Source organism: Vipera berus (assembly GCF_964194415.1).
Source record: "Vipera berus genome assembly, chromosome: 3".
In the NCBI taxonomy this organism is placed as follows: Eukaryota; Metazoa; Chordata; class Lepidosauria; order Squamata; family Viperidae; genus Vipera; species Vipera berus.
Window position 1 is genome coordinate 43,748,387 of NC_138204.1, and position 23,816 is coordinate 43,772,202.

Consider the following 23,816-nt stretch of genomic DNA (forward strand, 5'->3'; position numbering starts at 1 on the left):
ACGCGTCTCGAGTCTTATTCCTTTGACACGGCGTAGCGGAAAGCTAAGCAAATTGGACGCGCCGGAAGTGTAACCGATTCTACTGCGGTATCTTTGCTGCTGAGATCACCAGGGCAGGAAATAGTAGTCGTACCAGTTTTAGGAATAATCATGCAATTGCCCCACGGACTCCTTTTGTTGCAGTACCGCACTATGGCTGCGCCCATGTAACGAAGAAAGATTTCTATGCAGATCTTTTCAGACAATCAATGGGTCCCACTTTCTAAAGCATTTCCCCTATTTCTGGGGAATCCACGACCGGCGAAATTCCAATTTCTCCCTGAATCGGAGTCTTGGGATTTTTTAAAAATGTTTGTCAAACCTTTCAGGGTGAAATCCAACACCGCTATCAAAGGGTCCGATAGGTAAGTTCAGGGCTTTTTTTCCTCATTGAACGCTCAGAACGGAGTTCCAGCACCTTTTTTGGATGGAACCTTGTAGGATAGGCAAGGCGGGTTGTATAACATGTGTGAGTTCCGGCACCTTTTTCTTTTACAAAAAAAAGCACTGGGTAAGTTTGTTTTCTTTCATTTCAAGGCGTTATATTCTTGGGAGTTGTAAATTGGGATATTTTTAAGTTGAGCGTAAGGAGCAGTTTTATGTGAGGAGGCTAAAGGACGACGCGGTTTTATAATTCTACGGTGAATAAACGCCTGCTTCAGCATGAATGCAAACTTTGATAGTTTTCATTATAGACATCATGTTGCATGGAAAGATTGTTTGTCGACAAATAAAAGTGATCTGATTGTTACTCCAACACTGCGTGCAGTATGAACGGAAGGAATGTTGGGATAAGATTTTGTTTTGACAAAACAATAACAATCTTCTAAATATGTGTTATTAAATGAGATGTAATTATCTAATCTTGCCATCTTTAAACATTACATTGCTGAATACTTCATATTCTTTTAAAACTGGTGTTTTTATCTTTTTATCTTACTAACTTTTCTATCATTGAAGCAGATTTCCATTCAAAGTAAATAATTCATTGATACTGTTGCCATTAAAAAAATGACAATATTGATATAGGTAGTTCTTGACTTACAACCATTTGTTTAGTGATCATTCAAAAAAAGTGACTTGTGACCATTTTCTTTGCAGAATCCCCATGGACACATGATCAAAATTCAGGCGCTTGTCACTGGCTTATTTTTCTGATGGTTGCAGTGTCCTGAGGTCATATGATCACTTTTTGTGACCTTCTGAAAAGCAAGGTCAATGGGGAAGCCAGATTGACTTAACAGCCCTATTACTAAATTAACAACGACAGTGATTCAATTAACAGCTGTGGCAAGAAAAGTTGTAAAATGGAGCAAAACAACTGTCTTGCATAGCAACAGACATTTTGGGCTCAATTGTGGTCATACGTTAAAGACAACCTATATAGAATATATAACTCTGATTTGAAATAAAAGCTTTAGGATAGCTTGCCAGTCTTAAAATGGCTTTTTAAATTATAGTATACTTAGGAAATGTGTATATTTTGTGTGATTGGCTTGGGTGGATTAAAAGACAGAATGAGGATATTAAGAAAACAAGTATTAATAATGTACAACTAAAAATATAACATCTCATAATCTTATTTATAGGTAATTGCAGATTAATATGGAATTTCAGGGATGGCTATTTCTTGATATATAGTAACAAATTAAAATTAACAATTGCAGGAGGAAATTGCGAAATGATGTTGCAGCGGTTTATCCCATCCTGACTTCAGAACAACTTGCTGAAGTTGTGCCAATGAAAGAGGAATTGAATATTATTAAAATATATTCTCATAAAGGAGAAACTGTCACAGTCTATGCCAATGGCAAAAATCCTATCCTTTTTGAAATGGAGAAAATGATATATCCAACAGGTACAGCAGACATTCCAGTGGGCAGGTGATGTTGAGACTTGGAATGTTTGAGTTTGGTTCTCTTTTTCTTTTTGAACACGTTACTTGATCATTCTGAACCTTTGTTTCCACCTCCAAGAACAGTGTGGCTCAATACTTCTTAGTTATGGCAGTGAAGTTTCAAAAAGTTTAATTGCAATCAGGCAGAATGCTTTTAATGATGCATATATTATTACTGAAACTTGGTTTGTTATAACTCTTCTCAAAATGAATATCCATGATGAGTGGAAAGAAGGAATTTATGCTGGTTCTAGGAGGATATGTTTAGGTTGATTAGGATTTTAGTTTTATATAAGAGTTGTGATGATAGCAGTAGATACGTACAGGTACGCGGTGGCTCAGTGGGTTAGGACACTGAGCTTGTCGATCAGAAGGTCGGCAGTTTGGTGGATCGAATCCCGAGTGCCGCGTAGCAGAGTGAGCGCCTGTTACTCGTCCCAGCTTCTGCCAACCTAGCAGTTCGAAAGCACGTAAAAATGCAAGTAGAAAAATAGGGACCACTACGGTGGGAAGGTAACAGCGTTCCGTGCGCCTTTGGCGTCTAGTCATGCCGGCCACATGACCACGGAGACGTCCTCGGACAAGCGCTGGCTCTTCGGCTTTGAAACGGAGATGAGCACCGGCCCCTAGAGTCGGAAACGACTAGCACACATGTGCGGGGGAACCTTTACCTTTTTACCTTTACTCCTTGCTGAATTGGTCATTTTAAAACCGTTCAAACCTATATCAGCCACAGAATTGGTGCTTTATCGCCAGTAACCAGCTGTAATAAATGCTATCATCATCTCTACACACACACAAACACACAATCATGTTGGATGGGATAGATGGGATTTGCTTAACAACTGCAGTGTTTGCCGTGGTGAAAAAGGGGGGTAAATAATTTCTGATTGTGTGAGTGCCTGAGCCTATGACTGCAATAACTTACAACCATAATTCCAGGATTAAGTACAGTCTTAAGTCTATACTTAATTTTATAGTTGTGCTCAACATTTTCTGAGTTAAAACCACTTCACATTTACTACTTTGATTATGGTGAAATAATAATCTATTTAACCTAGGTTTTAGGTACCACCATTTCTTCAAATGATTGTACAGATCTAGCTAATCAGTGTCAGGCTTCCTTTGCTATACTTAGAAGTTTTAAGTATTTTGTACTCAGTCCTGTGTATGAGATAAATAAAGCTAATGCTAATTAAGTGATTGCATTCTTGAGTTAGTTGAATGAAAAGTTGAAATGAGGAGAGTCGTTTATTTTATTTTATTTTATTTTAATTCCATTTATATCCCGCCCTTCTCCGAAGTAATTTCTATTTTTTATTTTACATAATGCAAGACTGAGGAGAAATAAATATTAACAAAATATTTAAAAACTATTTTATTTTCTCTTTGGGGCAGTGTACACACTGTGGTCTTATCCCCACCTTCTCCCTGCGTTTTCTACTTGGCCACCTGTGGTGCACAAATTAGTAGGAGGAGCAGGTAAGGAAATGGATTGAAATCTTCTGTTGTGCCATTTATCTGCCTTTTTGTGGAGTTTGCCTTCAATATTTGGCTTGTATATTGATCTGAACATGCTTATTTGAAAGTAGGGGTTTTTCACAAACATAATTAAATACATTTTCAAATATTCATACCTTTTTTACCATTAATTGACAGTTTGAGAAGAGCTTTGGGGAATTGCTCTTATTTAACCTTAACAAAGGAAAATAAAGGATAGTTAGTTAACAGTCAGTCTGACTTGCCTTTTTTTTAACCTATGTACCTTGATGGCTTTTGAATGCCCTCTCTAGAGATCACTTCTGGTCCCTAACTGTTAATCTTTACACACTAACTAAGCAACCCCTTTTTAATCCCTTAGCCATGGTCTTTTTGGTTTGCTTTCTCCTAATAAAAAAACTAGTACAAGTTCTTATATTTTACAGAGAGCCTTGATTTGTAACTTCTGCAGCAGCAGAAGTGTTGAATTTATACTGGTGGGATAACTCAAAGACGCGCTGGGATTATACTTATAGTATCCCAAGCCATGCTAGTGTTTATGGGTGCAATATGAGACAACATGAAAAACACAACCAATGTTCCAGTCGTCATATCGTCATTTTAACAGTATGCAGACTTCTGGTCTGTGTGTTTTGAGAATGGGGAAAAATTTCTACTCCTAATCTAATCAATAATGGAACCTGTTGTGGTCTCTGCATCTGGCCCTGATTCTGGCCCTGATTCTGAAGTGCAGAAGAGAAATTAATTATTTGTCTCTATGGATACACAGGTCTGTCAGTCCATCTACTCAAACAAACAAACACAGGTCTGTGCCCATGATGATTAACTATACATGTACACACACAAACACACAAGTAGGATTGGTTTTGGAATTTCTGGAATAATAGTTATAGTTGGAGAGCCAGTTTGTTCTAGTGGATAAAATAATAATTTAGAAACTGGGAGACACTGAATTCTAAATATTTTGGTTCTTGATTGTGTAGTGCAGAAAATTGTGATAGGTTAACTTGAATATTTGTTCTCTTGAACATATTCATTGTGTTTCTTTACTACAGATTTAATGCTTCCAGGAGTTATCGTTCCCAAATGTGGTCTCCCCCAGGTAAATCGAGGTAGTCTCTGTGCTGTTACCTTGGTGGAAAACAGGTATGATTTCTATTAGACAATTAATGCTAAAGGGGTTAATGACTTGTTAATGAATTCTTATTTTTATATTCTGTAATGTTGGCCACTGCCTTAGAAAAAGATAATTATATATCTCAGACAAGTTCTACTGTGTTTTGGGGACATTTTAAAATTGTTGGCATTTCATTTTATTTCATGTTTTCTATCCTATTTTATTGGAAGTTGTATTATTGTGTTAAATTACATAAGATGCTTACCCAACAAAAAATTTATTGGTCCCTGTGGTATCAGATCAAACCAACATAAAATTTGTACCTGTTTTTAAATTTAAAAATTGTAGGTCTATAGCAGTGTTATAGAAATGTACATAGTTGTGAATAAATGAAACATCTTCACACTGAATTAAACCATGATGTGAAGTAGTTTACAGATAGAGGCTTTCTGCTTCTTGATATCTTTTTCACCAGACATTAAATCTCTGTGTATAAAGCAGATGTCTTTCAATGAATTATTACTCCTTCATGAAGGCAGAACATTACAGATTGCATATGCTTATAATTTTGCAGGTAGAAGTCTCTTGAGGGCATATTTGGGAGACAATTTGCTTAATATGTTGAAGAATTTCCTTTGTGAAGTTGCTTGTATGGGATGGGGAGAATAGTGTCAGCTTTTGGTGTCCAAGTCTAGCATGCTTCATTATTGCAATTTATGTGCAAAAAAAATGCAAAGAAGAAAGATGACCCACGGGCTTTGTATTTTTTGTGTATTAGGTAGCATCAGAGATTGTTGATCTGCTTTTCCCATAGAGCAAAGTTGGAAGGTAGAAGCGCCTCTTTCTATCTTAAAACACTTCCTAGTTACAAAGCTGATTCTTGAACTTCTGTGTTGACTATAAAAATTAGACAATTCTTTATTTAAGGGGGGAAAGTCAGGGTTTTTGTTTTTTCTCATTTTAAGGCAATGCCTTTTACTATTTTTGTTGTTTTTTTATTACAAAAAGATCTTCCAGATCTGAAGGGCAAATGTTAACAAGAGTAGCAAATCTACTTGAAAACTTGATAATGGACTGAACAAAATACAGGTGGATTAGAAACTGAAGAACAGAAATTGCATTTTTAATTTTTCCTTTAGCAATGTTATACCTTGTCTCTCTGTGTCATATCCCTTGAGCTTTGGTGTTTCTTCTAGGTTTTAACTTTGACTTTCAAGATAAAACATAAAACCCAATATCAATCAGTTAATCCATGGTTTGGGTATGATATGCAAATTAAGAGGAAATGGTCTTAAAGCTGTTTTAAATGGAGTAAGAGTTTGAGTAAGTGCCTTAAGCATGTTACATTCTTTTTCCTGTCTTTTTGCAGAGCCCCCGTGGCCATTGGAATAGCTATTATGACAACTGCTGAGATGGTGGCAGCTGGAATGAAAGGAAAAGGCTTCACAGTGCTGCACACTTACATGGATCACCTATGGTGAGGACACAGACAAATTTTGGAGAATGTTCCCAATCAGAAGTAAAGCTGTTAGTTTTGGCACAGTATTATTTCAAGACTTGGGCCAACTGATTTCTGGATTCTAACCTGACTATAGGTAGTCCTCGACTTATTACCATGATTGAGCGTATCATTTCCATTGTTAAGGGAGGCAATTGTTAAGTGCGTTGTGCCTCATTTTGTGATCTTTCCCCCTCTCCACAATTATTAAGTGAATCACTGCAGTTAAGTAAATCATGTGGTCATTGAGGAAATCTTGCTCCCCTCCATCGACTTTGCTTGTCAGAAGGCTGCTGGGAAGATTAAAGTGGGTGATCACTTGACCCGGGACAGTGCAGCCATCATAAATACATGCCAGTTGCCAAGAAACCAAATTTTGCTTATGGGACCACGGGAGTGCTGCAATGGTCTTAAGTATAAAAAACGGTTATAAATCACTTTTTTCCATGCTGTGGTGACTTCAAATGGTCACTAAACGAATAGTTGAGAACTAAAGGTAAAGGTAAAGGTGCGTGCTAGTTGTTTCCAACTCTAGGGGCCGGTGCTCATCTCCGTTTGAAAGCCGAAGAGCCAGCGTTTGTCCGAGGACGTTTCCATGGTCATGTGGCCGGCATGACTAGACGCCAAAGGCGCACGGAACGCTGTTACGCTGAGTTGAGAACTACTGTACATTAAATTAGACTATATTAGATTTTATTAAATTGGAATAATCAACTTGTAAATCTGAGTTTAGAGATTGAGACTTTATTCATCCATGTTAGATCAGCATACATTTGCGCTTTTGAACAATAAGAGGTAAAGGTTTTGTGTATATCATCAATTTAGAGAATTGTGAGATCTCATAGTGTTTCTTTTCATGAGTAGCCTCTAATTTTGTTAGCGCTGCTATTAACAAATATAGGTATTACATGTTAGGTAGACTAGTTTGCATGGACTTTTTTTTGTTGAAATGGGGATTTGGAGTCAGCCTGTCTACATCATTTGCAGTATATTTTTATCACATTGTTTATTTTCTTTTTAAATTCTCAAGGGCCATTGGTGACAAATCAAGCCCGCCTACAATACCTCTCTTAGAAATAGAACCCTCAGAGATGATAGTTGAAGAAGAAGAAGAACAGAAGAAGGAAGAAGGGGAAACACCTGAAAGCAGCCTCTCTCTTGATCCATCCTTGCAGATGGACATTGAACATCTCACCTTAGAGGAAGATATTTCTCATACTGTCATGGATGAAAAAGAGGAACTCAGTCAAAACAATGCTGCTGAAAAGACTGAAGAGAATGAACCAAATATTTCTCAGGAGATGGAAGATGACAGAAGTCCACAAGGTACAAGTCTAGAGATTTGCACAGAAATAGATTTAACTAGATGCAGATATGATATGATAGCATCTTGGTATAATATAGTATATTTATAGTTCTTTACACATTGCAAAGTGCAAACTGTCTTATTCTATCATATGCGACAGGTAATGTGTGCTCCTTTGTGTTTATGTATAGTACCGTATGTATTCACTGGAGTAACACAGAGATACTTATGGAAAGAGACATAGAGCATTAATCAAGATTCGTCACAGCTAAATTTTGGTAAAAAGAGCAGCAAAAATGCGTCTTGTTTACATAGGGCTTCCATAATCTATAGATGCTATTTGTTTCATTTATTTGTTTGTTTATTTAGCAATCAGTTATACTCCTTTTTATTCAATACTTCTTTTTATTCAAGTTTTAAAATAATATAGGTGTATTATGAACAGTGTGATTTTGGGGGTGGGTTTATCCTCCTTTACTGTTCTGCAGTATTTCATTAGTAGACATAAAACATGTTTAAAAATGTTAACTATTTTCATTGAGCTGGATAGAATGGCTCTATATCGATTTAAATAACACCACCATTTTGTGGGATCCTTTAAAAGAACTAATTGAGACCTACCTATAGGAACAGTAAAAAATGTAAATTAAAGTTGGTACTAAAATAAATAAAACCTTGGCAGAAGATATGTATCTTACTACTTTTAATTTATGAGAGATAGCTTGTTGATACATATATATATATATATGTTTCAAATGTTAACTATTTAGATTACCTTGCTAGGCCCCAAACATGGGGCAAATCTTTATTTCCTGTTTTCAGCCTATCTTGAAGGCTATCGAACAGGCAGTAGTCACACCGGACAATTCATATATTTTGTGTAAATTACTAACAAAGAATTAAAGGGAAACTAAGATGCATTTCTGACTCTTTAGTCTTCATCAGTCAGCTATACCTTTCTGAGATTCGAACCTGGGCTGATTGCATATTAGGCAGTGTTATTTGCCTCTAAGCCACAAGGTCTCTCTCGCTCTGTCAGCTTTTTCTGCAAGGGAAGATATGTTTCAAATGTTAACTATTTAGATTACCTTGCTAGGCCCCAAACATGGGGCAAATCTTTATTTCCTGTTTTCAGCCTATCTTGAAGGCTATCGAACAGGCAGTAGTCACACCGGACAATTCATATATTTTGTGTAAATTACTAACAAAGAATTAAAGGGAAACTAAGATGCATTTCTGACTCTTTAGTCTTCATCAGTCAGCTATACCCTTCTGAGATTCGAACCTGGGCTGATTGCATATTAGGCAGTGTTATTTGCCTCTAAGCCACAAGGTCTCTCTCGCTCTGTTAGCTTTTTCTGCAAGGGAAGATATGTTTCAAATGTTAACTATTTAGATTACCTTGCTAGGCCCCAAACATGGGGCAAATCTTTATTTCCTGTTTTCAGCCTATCTTGAAGGCTATCGAACAGGCAGTAGTCACACCGGACAATTCATATATTTTGTGTAAATTACTAACAAAGAATTAAAGGGAAACTAAGATGCATTTCTGACTCTTTAGTCTTCATCAGTCAGCTATACCCTTCTGAGATTCGAACCTGGGCTGATTGCATATTAGGCAGTGTTATTTGCCTCTAAGCCACAAGGTCTCTCTCGCTCTTTTAGCTTTTTCTGCAAGGGAAGATATGTTTCAAATGTTAACTATTTGAAATAAAGATTTGCCCCATGTTTGGGGCCTAGCAAGGTAATCTAAATAGTTAACATTTGAAACATATCTTCCCTTGCAGAAAAAGCTAACAGAGCGAGAGAGACCTTGTGGCTTAGAGGCAAATATAACACTGCCTAATATGCAATCAGCCCAGGTTCGAATCTCAGAAGGGTATAGCTGACTGATGAAGACTAAAGAGTCAGAAATGCATCTTAGTTTCCCTTTAATTCTTTGTTAGTAATTTACACAACATATATATATATATATATATATATATATATATATATATATATATATATATGTATGTATGTATGTATGTATGTATGTATGTATGTATGTATGTATGTGTATATATATATATATATATATATATATATATATATATATATATATATATATATATATATATATATATATATATATATATATATATATATATATATATATATATATGGTAAAGAGCACATGTGTGCTAGTCATTTCCGACTCTAGGGGCCAGTGCTCATCTCCGTTTCAAAGCCGAAGAGCCAGCACTTGTCCAAGGACGTCTCTGTGGTCATGTGGCCGGCATGACTAGACGCCAAAGGTGCACGGAACACTGTTACCTTCCCACCGTAGTGGTCCCTATTTTTCTACTTGCATTTTTACGTGCTTTTGAACTGCTAGGTTGGCAGAAGCTGGGACGAGTAACAGGCGCTCACTCTGTTAGGCGGCACTCGGGATTCGACCCGCCAAACTGCAGACCTTCTGATGGACAAGCTCAGCGTCCTAACCCACTGAGCCACCGTGTCCCTATACACACACACACACACACACACACACACACACACACACACACACACATTTTTACTTAAAAAGTACATAAAATCTGTGCAGAGTTCATTGAGGAACAAATGTGCCTAATGTTACTTTCTACAGAGCAAATGGATGCCCTGCTTCATCAATGTTTCTTTCATGCCTTAAAATGTAAAGTGAAGAAGTCAGAGCTCCCCCTGCTGACCAGTACATTTTTGCGTAACTACATATTTTCCTGCTGGTAAGTATTTATTATTTATCTTATTTATTCAATTTTTACACCACCCATCTCATTCTGGATAGTTTACACAGCTTAATATAGCAATCTAAACACACAGTTAAAAGCACAATTCAACATCAAAATTAAACAAGAGATAAAAGTTAAAATCATATCTAACTATAATAAGTATAATAAAAATTGACTTTGTAGACTGAGTATTAAGTTTGCTGCAGAGGACTAGTTCTGAAAATGTGGTCTGCAGACCCCTGGGGTTCCTGAGACCCTTTCAGGGGATCCACGAAGTCAAATAAATATTTTAATATTTAACATATTGATAGATAAAACTACATAAATCAAAACTCTTTGGAATCCTCAATCATTTTTAAGAATGTAAAGGGCTCCCGAGACCATAATGTTTGAGAGCCATTGCTGTAGTAGAGGATTGTTTTCTGCTTGAATCTCCTAGATTCTACCCAAATTCACCATGCCTAATATGTCAATATAATTCATTCAGAACATGATTGATTAACCTGAAAAATATGTACTACATCCATGAATAACATTTGCATGTACAAAGTACAAGTTAGTACAATCACACAAGGTTGATATTTTTGAACCTGGCAGCGTAATATGGCAATGTACCAAAATTAGCTCTATATTTCAGCTCCCATAATTCATAAACTTAATTCAGTGACTGCAAAACCATTATAAAGTTATATAAATTAGCTTCCTACTTTGGTTTACTTAAAGATTTTGTTATCATTCCAGCTAATTGATTGGAAGACTATTAGTTAGAAATACTAATTGCAACAAAACTAAAAATCTTACCCTACCCTGATAGTTATGCAGCTTCTGACAGTGTTGTTTTTAGCTTCTAGATGCTTGCTTTTCAAATTTGGTACTTTTAAAATGTATGGACTACAACTCTCAGAATTCCCAGGCTAGCACACTGGTTAGGGAATTCAGGGAATTGAAATCCACATGCCTTAAAAGTGCAAAGTTTGAAAAACACCGATCTAGATTAACACTTTTTAAAAATCTATGTGGCTTGAAGTGAAATTGGCATATGTGCTGGGGGTTTTATTGGGGATTTTTATTATTCTACTGTTTTTAGCTCGGGCTCTTATTTAATTCTTTTTTAATTTTTGTATTTTGTATTTTTATGTGCCCTGTTCACCGCCCTGAGTCCCTCGGGAGAAGGGCGGTATATAAATATAATAAAGATAAAGATAAAGATATGGAGCCAAGACAGTTAGTTCCTGTTTAGTCCAGTTCATTCTATTCCAATCAATTTTACTTCTCTAGATCCCCAACAGAGTTCATTTTTGTCCCATTATTTGAACTAGGAATACCACTGATTAAACTTGGAATTATATGTATGCAAAACATACATTTCTATACTGAGTTCTGGTGATTCTCAGGTTCTTGTTATCTGCAACATGGTTTAGAACCATTAATTTTGAAAGTTGCAAAGTACATAGCTGACCTTTGAGCATTCAGAGAATGACAATTCTTGTGTTGGGGAATTTTATCTGTATGTGGAAGCTTCCTTATATGTAAGAAGAATATTCTGAATTAAAACAGATCCTTTAACTGGACGTGAGCATGTAGGAGCTTCTTTATGCTGTATATAAGGATATTCAGGATTAGGCCAGGCTCTGCAAGAACAGTCCTTCTGTGCTGATTAATGGATTGAGGTTACCTTGGAATTTATGCTAGTTAAAGATATTTTTAAAGAAAAAGATATTGTTGCAAAGTATTTGTAGGTGGGAGTCAAAATCCTATGTGCATAAAAGTCTCTGGACCACAGCAGTTGTAATCAATATATGAATTTAGTTAGCTTATTCTAGATGATGCAAATTTTGTTTGTTTGGTAATTATTTTTTTTCTTTAATCTATTAATAGTCCAAAAGATCAACAACTGGATATAAAGAAATCTAGCTACAAAAAGGTGAATAGTTGTTTCTTTGCCTATTTATGGAAGTTTGCAGTAATAAATTAATTGATTTAATGTTGTAGGGATTTTTTTGGCTTGCCCGCTTCTCATATTTATGTTCTAAATTTTGCTGGGTGCCTCAGGGTTCTTCCCTCCCGCATCCTTTTTAATATCTATATCAAACAGATGGGAGAAGCCATTGGTTGGGTTCAGGGTGAGTTATTATCAAAATAATGATGACACCCAGCAACACATCTCTGTCATCAGCTGTCCAAATTAAACTTGTCAAGGTTCTTTCCCAGGCTCTGGAGGCTGTGAAGGTTTGAACATGAACCCACAAGTTGCAGCACAAGACTGAGTGGCTAGGGGTTTTGGCTCCCTTAGATGTGGAAGTTGCAGAGTTTCCATTTTAATTCTAGATCAAGTGGCACTACCCCATTCAGATGTGGTGCACAATTTGGAGGATCTCCTGTATTCTTGCTCACAGAGCAAGTTGCAGCTGTGGCCAGAGGACTTCCAAGTAGTAGAAGCTCTATATGGCACAGGACCTGGTAACCTGAGGGACTACCTTTTCCTAAGAACTTCTGCCTGTCCCTTTTGCTCCCACAAGGAGGGATAACTCCAGGTTTCTATAGGACCTAGGAAGCATCCCTTTTTTGTGGTTGCCCCTGCTGTTTGGAATGCTCACCCCCTCTGATATATGGGAGACCCCAACTCTTTTCATCTTTACAACTGCACATTGTATCTCTGGTAATTCATTCCATTCTGTGCACTATATGGTATGTGGATCAAGCAACAAACAAACAGATTTGTATTTTCCCATTGATATTTGCAAATGGTTTGAGTCATGGCAATATTTTTATTGTGGCTATATCTTACGTTTTCTCCTACAATGTTGCAAACAAAATTGGGCTAAGCAATTTGTCATTTTTCCCCCTTTTTCAAGACATAAGGTCTGGGATAATTCCGATTTAGGAAGGAGATTAACAATATTGTATATTATATATTTTTATTCATAATATTTCCAAAAATGTCTCTCTAATGTAAATTGCTTCCTCTGTATTATTTTATTTATTCAGATCACACTTTTTAGCAGGGATTTAAGAGTTACACATTCATATAATTTGAGGATATCTATTCAACTGATGTAGATTTTAGTATACTGCCAGGTGCTGGCTCATACAGCAGTATATATTACAGCCAGTCCAAAAAAAAATAATGATGTTTTTTGTAGCCCAAAGAACTTCCTGATATTGTCAGTTTGTTTCTGAACAAACTACTATCAGCCTATGCTTGTATTACCTAGGGTCGCTCTTTTTTCATGTGTATCCCAAGTCTGCAGTGAAGAATAGACATTCCTTAGACAATTTCCCCTCTTCCTTGGACTGTCTTGTGGTTGATACTGCTATTTTGTCCCAATATTCAATTTTAACTATGTTTCGCTCTTAGTTCTCAAAGTTTTTGCAGTCAATGCAACAGGAGAAGATTCTTCAGGTGAAAGAGTTGAGTAAGGGTGTGGAAAGTATTGTGGACATAAATTGGAAACATGAAAGGTAAGACTTTGAATCATGTAACCGCAAACTTTTAAAAAAGGGCAAAAATTTAAATGAGCAATATCTGTGCTTTTACTATTAAATAAATTAGCAATCCTATCTTTTTCTTTCTTTTTATGGGGACTCTGAAGCTTCTCTGAGCTTGGTTGTTTTCTTGCAGAAATGGTAAAAAAATATTTCAAATAGTGGTCATGTGACCATGGGACACTGAAACTAGTTATATAAATGTGAGCCAGTTGCCAAGCTCCTGAAATGCAGTCATATGACCCTGGGGGGAGCAGTCGTAATTTTGAGGATGAGTAATGAGCCTAAGAATTAATGAGTCTAAGTAGTGCTTTTTTTGTGAAAGAAAAAGGTGCCGGAACTCACACATGTCATACAACCCGCCTTGCCTACCCTACAAGGTTCCATCCAAAAAAGGTGCCGGAACTCCGTTCTGAGCGTTCTATGACAAAAAAAGCCCTGAGTCTAAGAATTATTTTGTTAATATATAAAATCATGGATAGTGTGCAATAGCTTATACATTTTACTAAATGTCCTATCTTAGGTATGTATACTGTATGTACTTACTGTACTGTATACATGCACAGTATGTATACTGAATTCTTCCAATCTATTGTCCACTATTTTCTTCTGATCTGTAACAAAGTTTGGTTAGAATATTTACCAGTGTTCTGTTTCAGCCTTCGACCGGCCCTGTTTGAATGTCAGGGACAACCCCTTTTTATAATCAACAGGCTGGAAAAAACCCAACCAAATTTATTTCCAAAGAGTTCAAACAAAAGTGAAACGAAAAGTTCAAACAAGACTTAAACCAAAAGGTTAAACAAGAGTTAAACAAGAATAACAGACCAGGACTCTAGCAGAAGATCTTCAAATGGTTGCCTTCAGCAACCAGCACCTCCCACACCTTCCCCTTTTATCAGCAGTCCCAAGGCGTGGCTTCTCATTGCCTTCTCCCGAGTTGCCTCATTGCCTTCCTTTGTTCTGCTCTGCTAGATTGTCTCCTGCTCCTAGCGTCCCTGAACAGAGCCAGCTGTGGATCATCTTCTTCCAATCCCTCGTGCTCACACGGTTGAGTCTGAACAAGATGGGAAGGGCCAGGCTGAGAGTCCTGCAGTGCATCAGAACCTCCCTCTGACACCAAAGGCTCTCCAAACCCCTCTTCCTCCTCCTCTTCAGAATCATCCGACCCAGCTGCCGGAACCACAGGCTAACGCTGAATCACAACAATCATTGGTTTTTCTGTTGCTTGCCATATTTCTGTAGATCAGGATCCCCAACCTTTCTGGAGGCTATACGCGTGCACGAATGGGTCTGTGCGCACGAACAGGCCACGATTGCACACGTGATGCAAACAGGGCCTCGAGGGCCCATGCGATGCCATGATGCTAGTGTCAGTGGAGGGCGCGTGCGCTTGTAGTGATGCTAGCGCCCACATGATGCTCGCAGCATCACTAGTGCCGGTACCATGCCGCAACTAGCACAAGTGAGTGCGCTTGTGGCAATGCTAGTGCCCATGCAACGCCACGCACTAGCGCGAGTGGAGGGGTGCGAGCACACAGACACATGTACACTGGCCAGCCACTCATGCAGCCCAGTGGCCAACAGCCTATGGCCTGGTAGTGGGCTGCAGCTTACAGTTTGGGGACCCCTGTTGTAGATAAGTCTATCACCATTTGTAATCTTCCAATTTGATAGTGACTTGAGTGGTAATATAAATTTATCTTGTAATATAGAAGATCGTATAAATAAGGAATATCTTCTAAGGCAAAAAAATTGAAGTTGATATCTGACTGTACAGATTTTCAGTATATCTTTGGTATTCTAACACGTTTGTGACTAGAATCTCCTGAATTCGGAGATCTTTTGGAAGACTTTCTTTGTTTTTCCATCTCTGTTTTTATCTTCAATGTCCTTATAGATATTGTTGTAATATTGCCTCTTGTCCCTTTTATAGTTGTCTGAAATTATTCAGTTCCTTCTTGATATTTTTGTCTTTCTTAGCTTTGGCTTCTCTTCCTGTCAATTTCCACCATTTATTCCGACATACAGATTTGCTTTCTGTTTTTTCTGTGTTTGTTAGTCTCTTTTCATGCTAACAGTTTCTCTGATTTCACTTCATAGTTTCTCTGGTTCCCTATCAGTAAGTTTCAGGACTTCAAAGTGATTCCTGATACTCTTCTAGAAAATGGTGGGAGTATGCTCAGACTCACAGAAACTAGTTGGCTTTGTTCATCCACTGTAGATTGAGTTGAAACCTACAGATAAGCAGTTTGTCATCTGTTCCATAGTCAGCTCCTTTCTGTGTCTTTTATGACTAAGCTCTTTCACTACTAATATAGTCAATTTGATTTCTGTTTACCTGATCATATCCATCTACAAGGACATCATTTTGATTCTTTAAATACTGTGCTAGCAGTGAAGAAACGATCGGATTGGCAGAAACTCTTAAGTTGTTCTCCTGCTTCATTTCTTTTTTCTAAGCTGTAGAACCCGACTCTTGTTTCTCTCCTTAGTGTTTCCAACTTTGGCATTCCAGTCCCCAAACACAAACAGCATAATCTGCTTGCAGGTTTTGGCAGTTTCGGATAGAAATTGACCATACAAGTAATCAACTTCCTGTTCTTTTGTATCAATGGTTGGAATACAAACTTGGGTCATAATCGTAATAAAGGATTGTTCACAAAGTCTAATTGCTATTTTGGGGTCATCGTCTGCATTGCACCAAAATACTGTCTTTAGTTATGAAAGCAACACAGTACCTTCTTTATTTTTCATTTCCTAAGTAGTAAACAGTATGATCTTCTAAGTGAAAGTGCCCAGTTCCAATCCATTTCATTTTTTGAATGCCTAAGATATCAATAGGTAGTTGAGTCATTTTATCTTTCACAGTTTTGAACTATTCCACATTCATTTTTCTTATGTTCCATATTTCCATTGTACTTTTTCTGGCATTGACAGGTTTTTTTCCTCCTACACGTCTACAGCAACCAGGCACTCCAGAGGCTTTAATGTAGCCATGACATGGACATTGTTACTAGTCCAAAAGATCCTCAGCTCTTCCTCAGTAGGAGGCTGAATGCCATCAAACCTGAAGGATCCATCATACAGCACTGTATTGCCAATGACTATCCATGCAGTTGTTATAGTTTGCCCCTGCCTTTCCCCCTGCAATATAACATAATGCCCTTTGCTAATTTGATCACATGCTTCCAGCATCTTTTGCTGCTACCTGGTGCTTTCTTGCTTGCTTTAGTTGGACTATTGGGAGGACGTTCATGTTTTTGTTAACTTTGCTGGAATGTATACTCCAGCACTCCCAGTACACTCCCAGCATTCTATTGCCATGATGAGGCAGCAAAGCAGAACTTGAGAAGGATTAAAAAGATTAGATCAGACTAATACTAAATGCTTTCTCAGGTATTTAGATCAACATGGTACAATTGTGTTTAAGATCATGAAATTGTTAAGATCATGCGTCTTTGTTAAGACTTGTTAAGATCATGCGTCTGACTTATTCGAGCACGACTTTATTCGCTCTCAGGGGGGCCCCCCCATCCTGGGAGCGACCCGCCTTACTTGTTACACCTCCTCTTGATGAAGGGCCCGAGTGTTGGGACCCTGAGAGATGGCTGGGCATGGGTAGGGGCCTCCGATATAAGCCAAATAGGAGGCCCCTGGTTAGTTTTTTGGTTAAATTTTTTAGGAGGTTAGGGAGGGGGGTGGGAACTTCTTTTGGTTGTTCGGATATGGGGGGCAGTCCAGCAACCATTGTTCAGGTCAGGGCCGGGATTGATCGCGGAGGGGAGGAGCGGAGGTCGGTCGCCCCCGGGGCTCCAGGGCAAGTCGTGGGAATGCCTATTCCCACGACGTTAGGGAATGGCAGCAGGTGCAGGAACAGAGGGCCGTATCGACTCCAGGGAAGGCCTCTCCGCTACTTGCAAGCGGTGAGGCGTTCCGACCCTCTTGTTCTACCCCGAGGTCCCGGGAGTGAGGATGTGCAGCCTCCTGAGCTCCGGCTGGTGTACCTGAATGCCAGGTCTGTCGTTAATAAAGCTCCTCTCGTCCGTGACTTGGTCGAGGGTGAGCAGGCGGACCTGGCTTGCATCACGGAGACTTGGTTGGGCCCAGAGGGCGGTATTCCTCTGGCTGATCTCTGCCCACCAGGTTTCCGGGTGCTACACCGGCCTCGGGCTCAGGGTAGGGGTGGGGGAGTGGCTGTTGTTATGAGGGAGACCTTAGCTCCGCGGGAGGCCACCGTTCCGCAGATAGTCGGTTGTGAGTCTCTCTTCTTGAGATGCGGCCCTGGTGCGCAGTTGGGCTTGCTGCTGGTGTACCTTTCACCTAGTCACGCAGCAGCAGCCCTGCCTGAGCTTCTCGATGTCCTCTCTGGGTTGGTGGTTGAGTTCCCGAAACTTATAGTTTTGGGGGACTTCAATCTACCATCTCTGGGAGGATCATCTGAGTTGGCTCGGGAGTTCATGGCTTCCATGACGGCCATGGACCTGACGCAAGTAATTTCAGGACCGACTCATGAGGGAGGCCACACCCTTGACCTAGTTTTCTTATCTGGGCGGTGGTTAGATGATCTTGGTGGGGGCTCCCCAATTATTATGCCCCTGTCATGGACCGATCATCATCTCCTGCGGCTGGTCTTCCGTTTTGCCACCCCCCGCCGTGGGTGTGTGGAACCAGTTAGATGGTACCGCCCCAGACGCTTAATGGACCCCGCGAGATTCCAGGCAGCGCTGGGGTCCCCACCTGCCTCCCCCACTCACAGCTCGGCAGATGCCTTAGTGGAAGCTTGGGAAAGGGCAGCCACTGAGGCTCTTGACCGAGTTGTACCCTTGCGGCCCCTGACCCGATGCAGATCCCGTCGAGCTCCATGGTTCTCCGCGGAGCTCCGGGAGATGAAGCGCCGGAGACGGGGCCTAGAGAGCGGTTGGAGGTCCAGCCGATCCGAATCCGACCGATTGCGACTAAGAACCCATATTAGGTCTTATCTCGCTGCGATAAGGGTGGCGAGGTCTAATCACTTCGCTACCCTTATCGCGTCCGCAGATAATCGCCCGGCCGCTCTGTTTAGGGTGACTCGCTCCCTCCTTAATCAGGAGGCGAGGGAGGAACCCTTGCAGGGTCGTGCCGAGGAGTTTAACAATTATCTGTCGGACAAAATCACTCGGATTCGGACCGGTCTGGACTCCGACTGGGCAGAGTCTGGCGATCAGGACGCGGGTGGTCTTGTCGATATCACTTGGGAGGAGTTTGATTCTGTGACTCCGGAGGAAGTGGACAGGATTATGGGGAGACTGAGCTCCACCACATGTTTATTGGACCCGTGCCCTTCCTGGCTGACTTATGCAGCCCGGGAGAGGACACGCAGCTGGTTCCAGGCAGTTATATCAGCTTCTTTGAGTGAGGGTAGCTTCCCTGCCGTCTTGAAAGAGGCGGTGGTGAGGCCCCTCCTCAAGAAGCCTGCCTTGGACCCAGCTGTATTGAACAACTTTCGTCCGGTCTCCAACCTTCGCTTTCTTGCGAAGGTTGTTGAGAGTGTGGTGGCGCACCAGCTCCCTTTGGTCCTGGATGAAGCGGATTATCTAGACCCGTACCAATCGGGTTTCAGGCCCGGGCACAGCACGGAGACGGCATTGGTCGCGCTGGTGAATGATCTCTGGAGGGCTCGGGACAGGGGTCATTCCTCTGTTCTAGTCCTATTGGACCTCTCAGCGGCTTTCGATACCATCGACCATGGTATCCTGCTGCGGCGTCTCAGGGGATTGGGAGTGGGAGGCACGGTTTTACAGTGGTTCTCCTCCTATCTCCAGGGACGCTCGCAGTCGGTGTTGACAGGAGGGCAGAGGTCGACCGCGAGGTCTCTCGTTTGTGGAGTTCCTCAGGGGTCGGTCCTCTCGCCTCTCCTGTTCAACATCTATATGAAACCGCTGGGTGAGATCATTCGTGGCTTTGGAGTTGGGTATCATCAGTACGCTGATGATACCCAGCTTTTTCTTTCTACCCCAAACCACCCCAGTGATGCCCTCAACGTGATGTCCCGTTGCCTGGAGGCGGTTCGGGTCTGGATGGGGAGGAACAGACTTCAACTCAACCCCGACAAGACCGAGTGGCTTTGCATACCTTCATCCCGGGTCTATTCGGATATTCCATCTCTTTCTATGGGGGGTGAATTATTACCCCCCGTAGATAGGGCTCGCAACTTGGGAGTCCTCCTAGATTCGCGGCTTACCTTGGAAGATCACATGGTGGCCGTGACTAGGGGGGCTTTCGCCCAGGTTCGCCTGGTGCGCCAGTTGCGGCCCTATCTAAGCCGGGATGATTTATGCACGGTCACTCACGCGCTCGTGACCTCTCTTCTAGACTACTGCAACGCCCTCTACATGGGGCTTCCCTTGAGGACCACCCGGAGGCTCCAACTGGTACAGAATGCAGCCGCGAGAGTTGTGTTGGGAGTTTCCCGATACTCCCACGTGACACCTCTGCTCCGTGAGCTGCATTGGTTGCCAGTTGTCTTCCGGGTGAGATTCAAGGTGCTAGTAATGGCGTTCAAAGCCCTCCATGGCATGGGGCCGGAGTACCTCAGGGAACATCTGCTGCCGGCATCAAGCTCCCTGCGCCCTGTGCGTTCCCACAGAGAGGGCCTCCTCAGGGTGCCACCGGTCAGAGAATGCCGTCTGGTGGCCCCCAGGGGGAGATCCTTCTCTGTGGGCGCCCCGGAGCTATGGAACCAGTTACCGGTTGAGCTCCGGACGGCGCCCGATCTGCGCTCCTTTCGCCGCGATCTGAAAACATACTTGTTCGAGCAAGCCGGCCTGGCCTGAGGGGGGATTGGTGGGGTTTTTATCATTTTTATTGGGGTTTTTATTATGTATCAATTGTATTTTAATCGGGCATGCATTTAATTATTTTTTAATTTTTGTAAATTTCTGTGTTTTATTCTTGCCCTGTACACCGCCCTGAGTCCTTCGGGAGAAGGGCGGTATAGAAATGATAATAAATTAAATTAAAATTAAATGTAGAGCCATAAATATATTAGTGGAGAGGGGTCAGCGATGCAGCAACAGCCAGACTCTGGAGGCACTTATATTTCCCCCACAACCAACATTTTTTAAAAAAATTGCAGAACATTTTGAATAAAAAGGTGACAATTTTGAAAAAGGAGCATATGAGCCACTACATAACAATGCCTTAACAGAACTAGAAATTTACCGACCCAAAGTTTATCAAACGTTTACCGTGTGATGTTTAGCAAGTGACGCTGCCACCATTCATTTTGCTGCATTAAAACAGGTCAGATTTGGGAAAAGTCATTCTAGAGCATGCTTATTAAAATAAAAAAAATATTCAAGATCAAGCTTTGGAAATCTCAGTTATTTTACTAGTAAGATAATCTACGCAACAGTCCACCACTGCTGGTTATTACCATTACTATACATCTGTATTGCCATGCCATTGAGTCAGGTTTTTTGATGGCAGTCCATTTCTAAGTTGTTATGGGCTGCTTAAATTATTTCTGTATTACTTTTAAATTGATAATTTGGAAGTGGTGTAAAAACTATTGTGAATAGGTAACTGTAATGGAACTACGCATATCAAATATGTACAAGATTTAAAACTTTATAAGCAATGATATTTAATGGATATGGAAAGATAATATTTAACTTTCTTGCAGACTGTAAGTGATAACAGGCAAAGATATTAGTGGCATCTGCTCAGCCATAAATTTTGTGTCAGCTGTAACCAGTGCTTTTTTTGTAAAAGAAAAAGGTGCCGGAACTCACACATGTCATACAACCCGCCTTGCCTACCCTACAAGGTTCCATCCAAAAAAGGTGCCGGAACTCCGTTCTATGACAAAAAAAGCCCTGGCTGTAACACATTTGATACTAGATATACAGTACATTTTAACCTATTTCACTTACTGCCCCAGCTTCTGAATGGCAGTGGTTATCCCTGATGTAGATAGTGATAATGAAAAGGAGAGGGAAAATGTTTGATAGGATAGGCATGGTGTCTAGTCTTCTCTTCCTTTAGTATTAACATACACCCTCCACGTATGTCATCTCACTCCAGTTTCATGTAAAAAAGCTGGAACGTGGGCATGCTTACCTGTCATCTCTTCCTACTGCTGCCCATGCTCTCTTCGCAAATCTTCCTCCTACGTCTGCTAAAAGTGGCAGTGGATTAGTGTGGATAAAGATGCACTGCAGCCCCTCTTCACCTTTCTCCTCAGGGATCATCTCTGAAAGGGTTGGCTCCTTGATCCTGGGCTGTTTGGCTTTATTTTCTACAGGAAATTCTATAGTGTTTCCTCCCCCACCCATCTGTGATGTCACATAAATATAGCATTATGAAATTCACATTTTACAGTAACTTTGATGAGATCTTACTTGTGCTATACCTTGACAGATGTGATATCAGGACTTTCTACAGTAATTTGCTAGAATAGGCAAGGCTGTACATTAGCTCTGTCATAATAGGTACTTGTGATGTCAAGGGAGTTGACTGAGTATGTGTAGGAGGATCATTTAAATAGTTTTAGATAAGAAATTCACTAGAACTGACATGAATGAAATGTCACTATATATTTTACTCCAGAAATAGATTTCATCAGAATCCAGTCCAGAAAGTTCTATAAAATTGTTTTAGTTGGTTTTGTTAGGTGCTTTTCCCCCACCCCCAAGTCATTATGAGACTGGTTTGAGACTTTGTGGATTTCTATCTCCTTAATTATAAAAAAAATCCAAGACTGCCATTCTATAATATATCTGACAGTTTCATATACCATCATCATGTGCTGAATGCTTACCCTAACCATTCTGGTTCTCTCTCTGCTAAATCAAAGAGTAAAACTCTTCTGTTGCTGTAGTATCTAGGAAGTTGCTATGTAATAAGTATTTTAAATTTCTTATGGAACGATATATTTGTTCTAAATAGAAATCATACAAAATAAAATTTTGTCCCTAATAGAATTTCATATAGAAAGGAAAATATGCATTGAAAAGATAACAAAAGTAAAATATTCAGATGTCCTAAATAAGACTTAATTTAGAAAATATACTAAAATTGAGTTAATTTTTTTATTTTAAGAACTTTTTTGTGTTTGTTAGTGTATTCCCAGTTGGTGGCATATGAGCAACAATATATTGGTTTAAAACCCCTAAATTAGAGATCCTAGCTTGCACGGAATAGAACAGTGTCAGTATATTTGGAGTAAAATTGGAGTTTGTGCTTGTTGCATACAGGCAAAACCTATTTGTAGCAAATGCAATGTGTGGCTTGGGTATGGCTAAGCTGATGACTAGTTAATTTTTTTATCCTGTTGAAAAACATTATGTGAAATCCATAATTGACCAAAACCATCATAGGCAGTAGAGGTCAATAAAAGAGTTGGCAAAGCCAGAATAAGGCTGAAGAAAATTGGGGTTTTGATTTATGAGAGGGGATTTCATATTACTAATTAGAGGGTCAAAGGGAGAAGTTGAGATAAGGAAGATTTTGGTCATTAAATTTAAAACATTTGCAAATTAGTTGAAAATAAGGATGCTATTTGTTTAATACTTAAAAATTAGACCCAAAAGGAAAAAATGTTATGAATATCTTTATTAACTCAGATAATATATATAATGGGCTTTGATTTATTAAAAAGGATACTGTATTATTAATTAGATGATGGAAGATGGGGGGAAATAGATGATTTTTAGGAAATAGAACAAGATTATACCTAAATAGATAAGATGTGTATTTTGAATATTAGATTCTGTTATGAATTGAGATGAAGGAAACTTTGGTTACCTAAAACCTGGAAATTATAAATATCAAATATTAAATTTGAATATTGATGGGAAACTAAAAATTGGGAAAAACCAATAAGAGGATATTGATTGAATGTAAAGGTTGAATGTAAAAATAATTAAGTTATGTATAAGCGAAAAATTTATTGATAAATGTAATAATAATGTTTTTATTTAGTTGATATAATAAGAACTCTATTAGCTTAAATATGAGATAGTAGATATTAAGGGAAAAAGAGAGGAAATATTTGAGGTTGTAGTTTGAGATTTCTACTAAAGATTTTTGTATGTTACTGAACTATTGATTAACCCAGCCACCACGTTGCTTTTTAAATACCTAAATGTAAAATCAGAAAATTAATAAAAATATTATTAAAAAAATAATAAAAAATCTTCTTCATTTATTGTTTTATAAACAAAAAAAGGCTCCCACTA

The 23,816-nt window shown here is 39.6% G+C and overlaps 1 protein-coding gene across 3 annotated transcripts in view; it reads left to right on the forward strand.

Annotated features, from left to right (window-relative positions):
- The first annotated feature begins 248 nt into the window (after nt 1-248).
- EIF2D (eukaryotic translation initiation factor 2D) overlaps nt 249-23,816 on the forward strand; it is a 36,213-nt gene continuing 12,645 nt past the window's right edge. For all 3 annotated transcript variants that reach the window (XM_081325413.1, XM_081325412.1, XM_081325414.1), the window contains exons 1-9: nt 249-404; nt 1,707-1,897; nt 3,335-3,418; nt 4,492-4,582; nt 5,923-6,030; nt 7,082-7,377; nt 9,984-10,101; nt 11,986-12,031; nt 13,466-13,569. In XM_081325413.1, the coding sequence (XP_081181539.1) occupies nt 349-404; nt 1,707-1,897; nt 3,335-3,418; nt 4,492-4,582; nt 5,923-6,030; nt 7,082-7,377; nt 9,984-10,101; nt 11,986-12,031; nt 13,466-13,569 (1,094 nt within the window). In that variant the 5' untranslated portion in view covers nt 249-348. The remainder of the gene's footprint in view (nt 405-1,706; nt 1,898-3,334; nt 3,419-4,491; nt 4,583-5,922; nt 6,031-7,081; nt 7,378-9,983; nt 10,102-11,985; nt 12,032-13,465; nt 13,570-23,816) is intronic.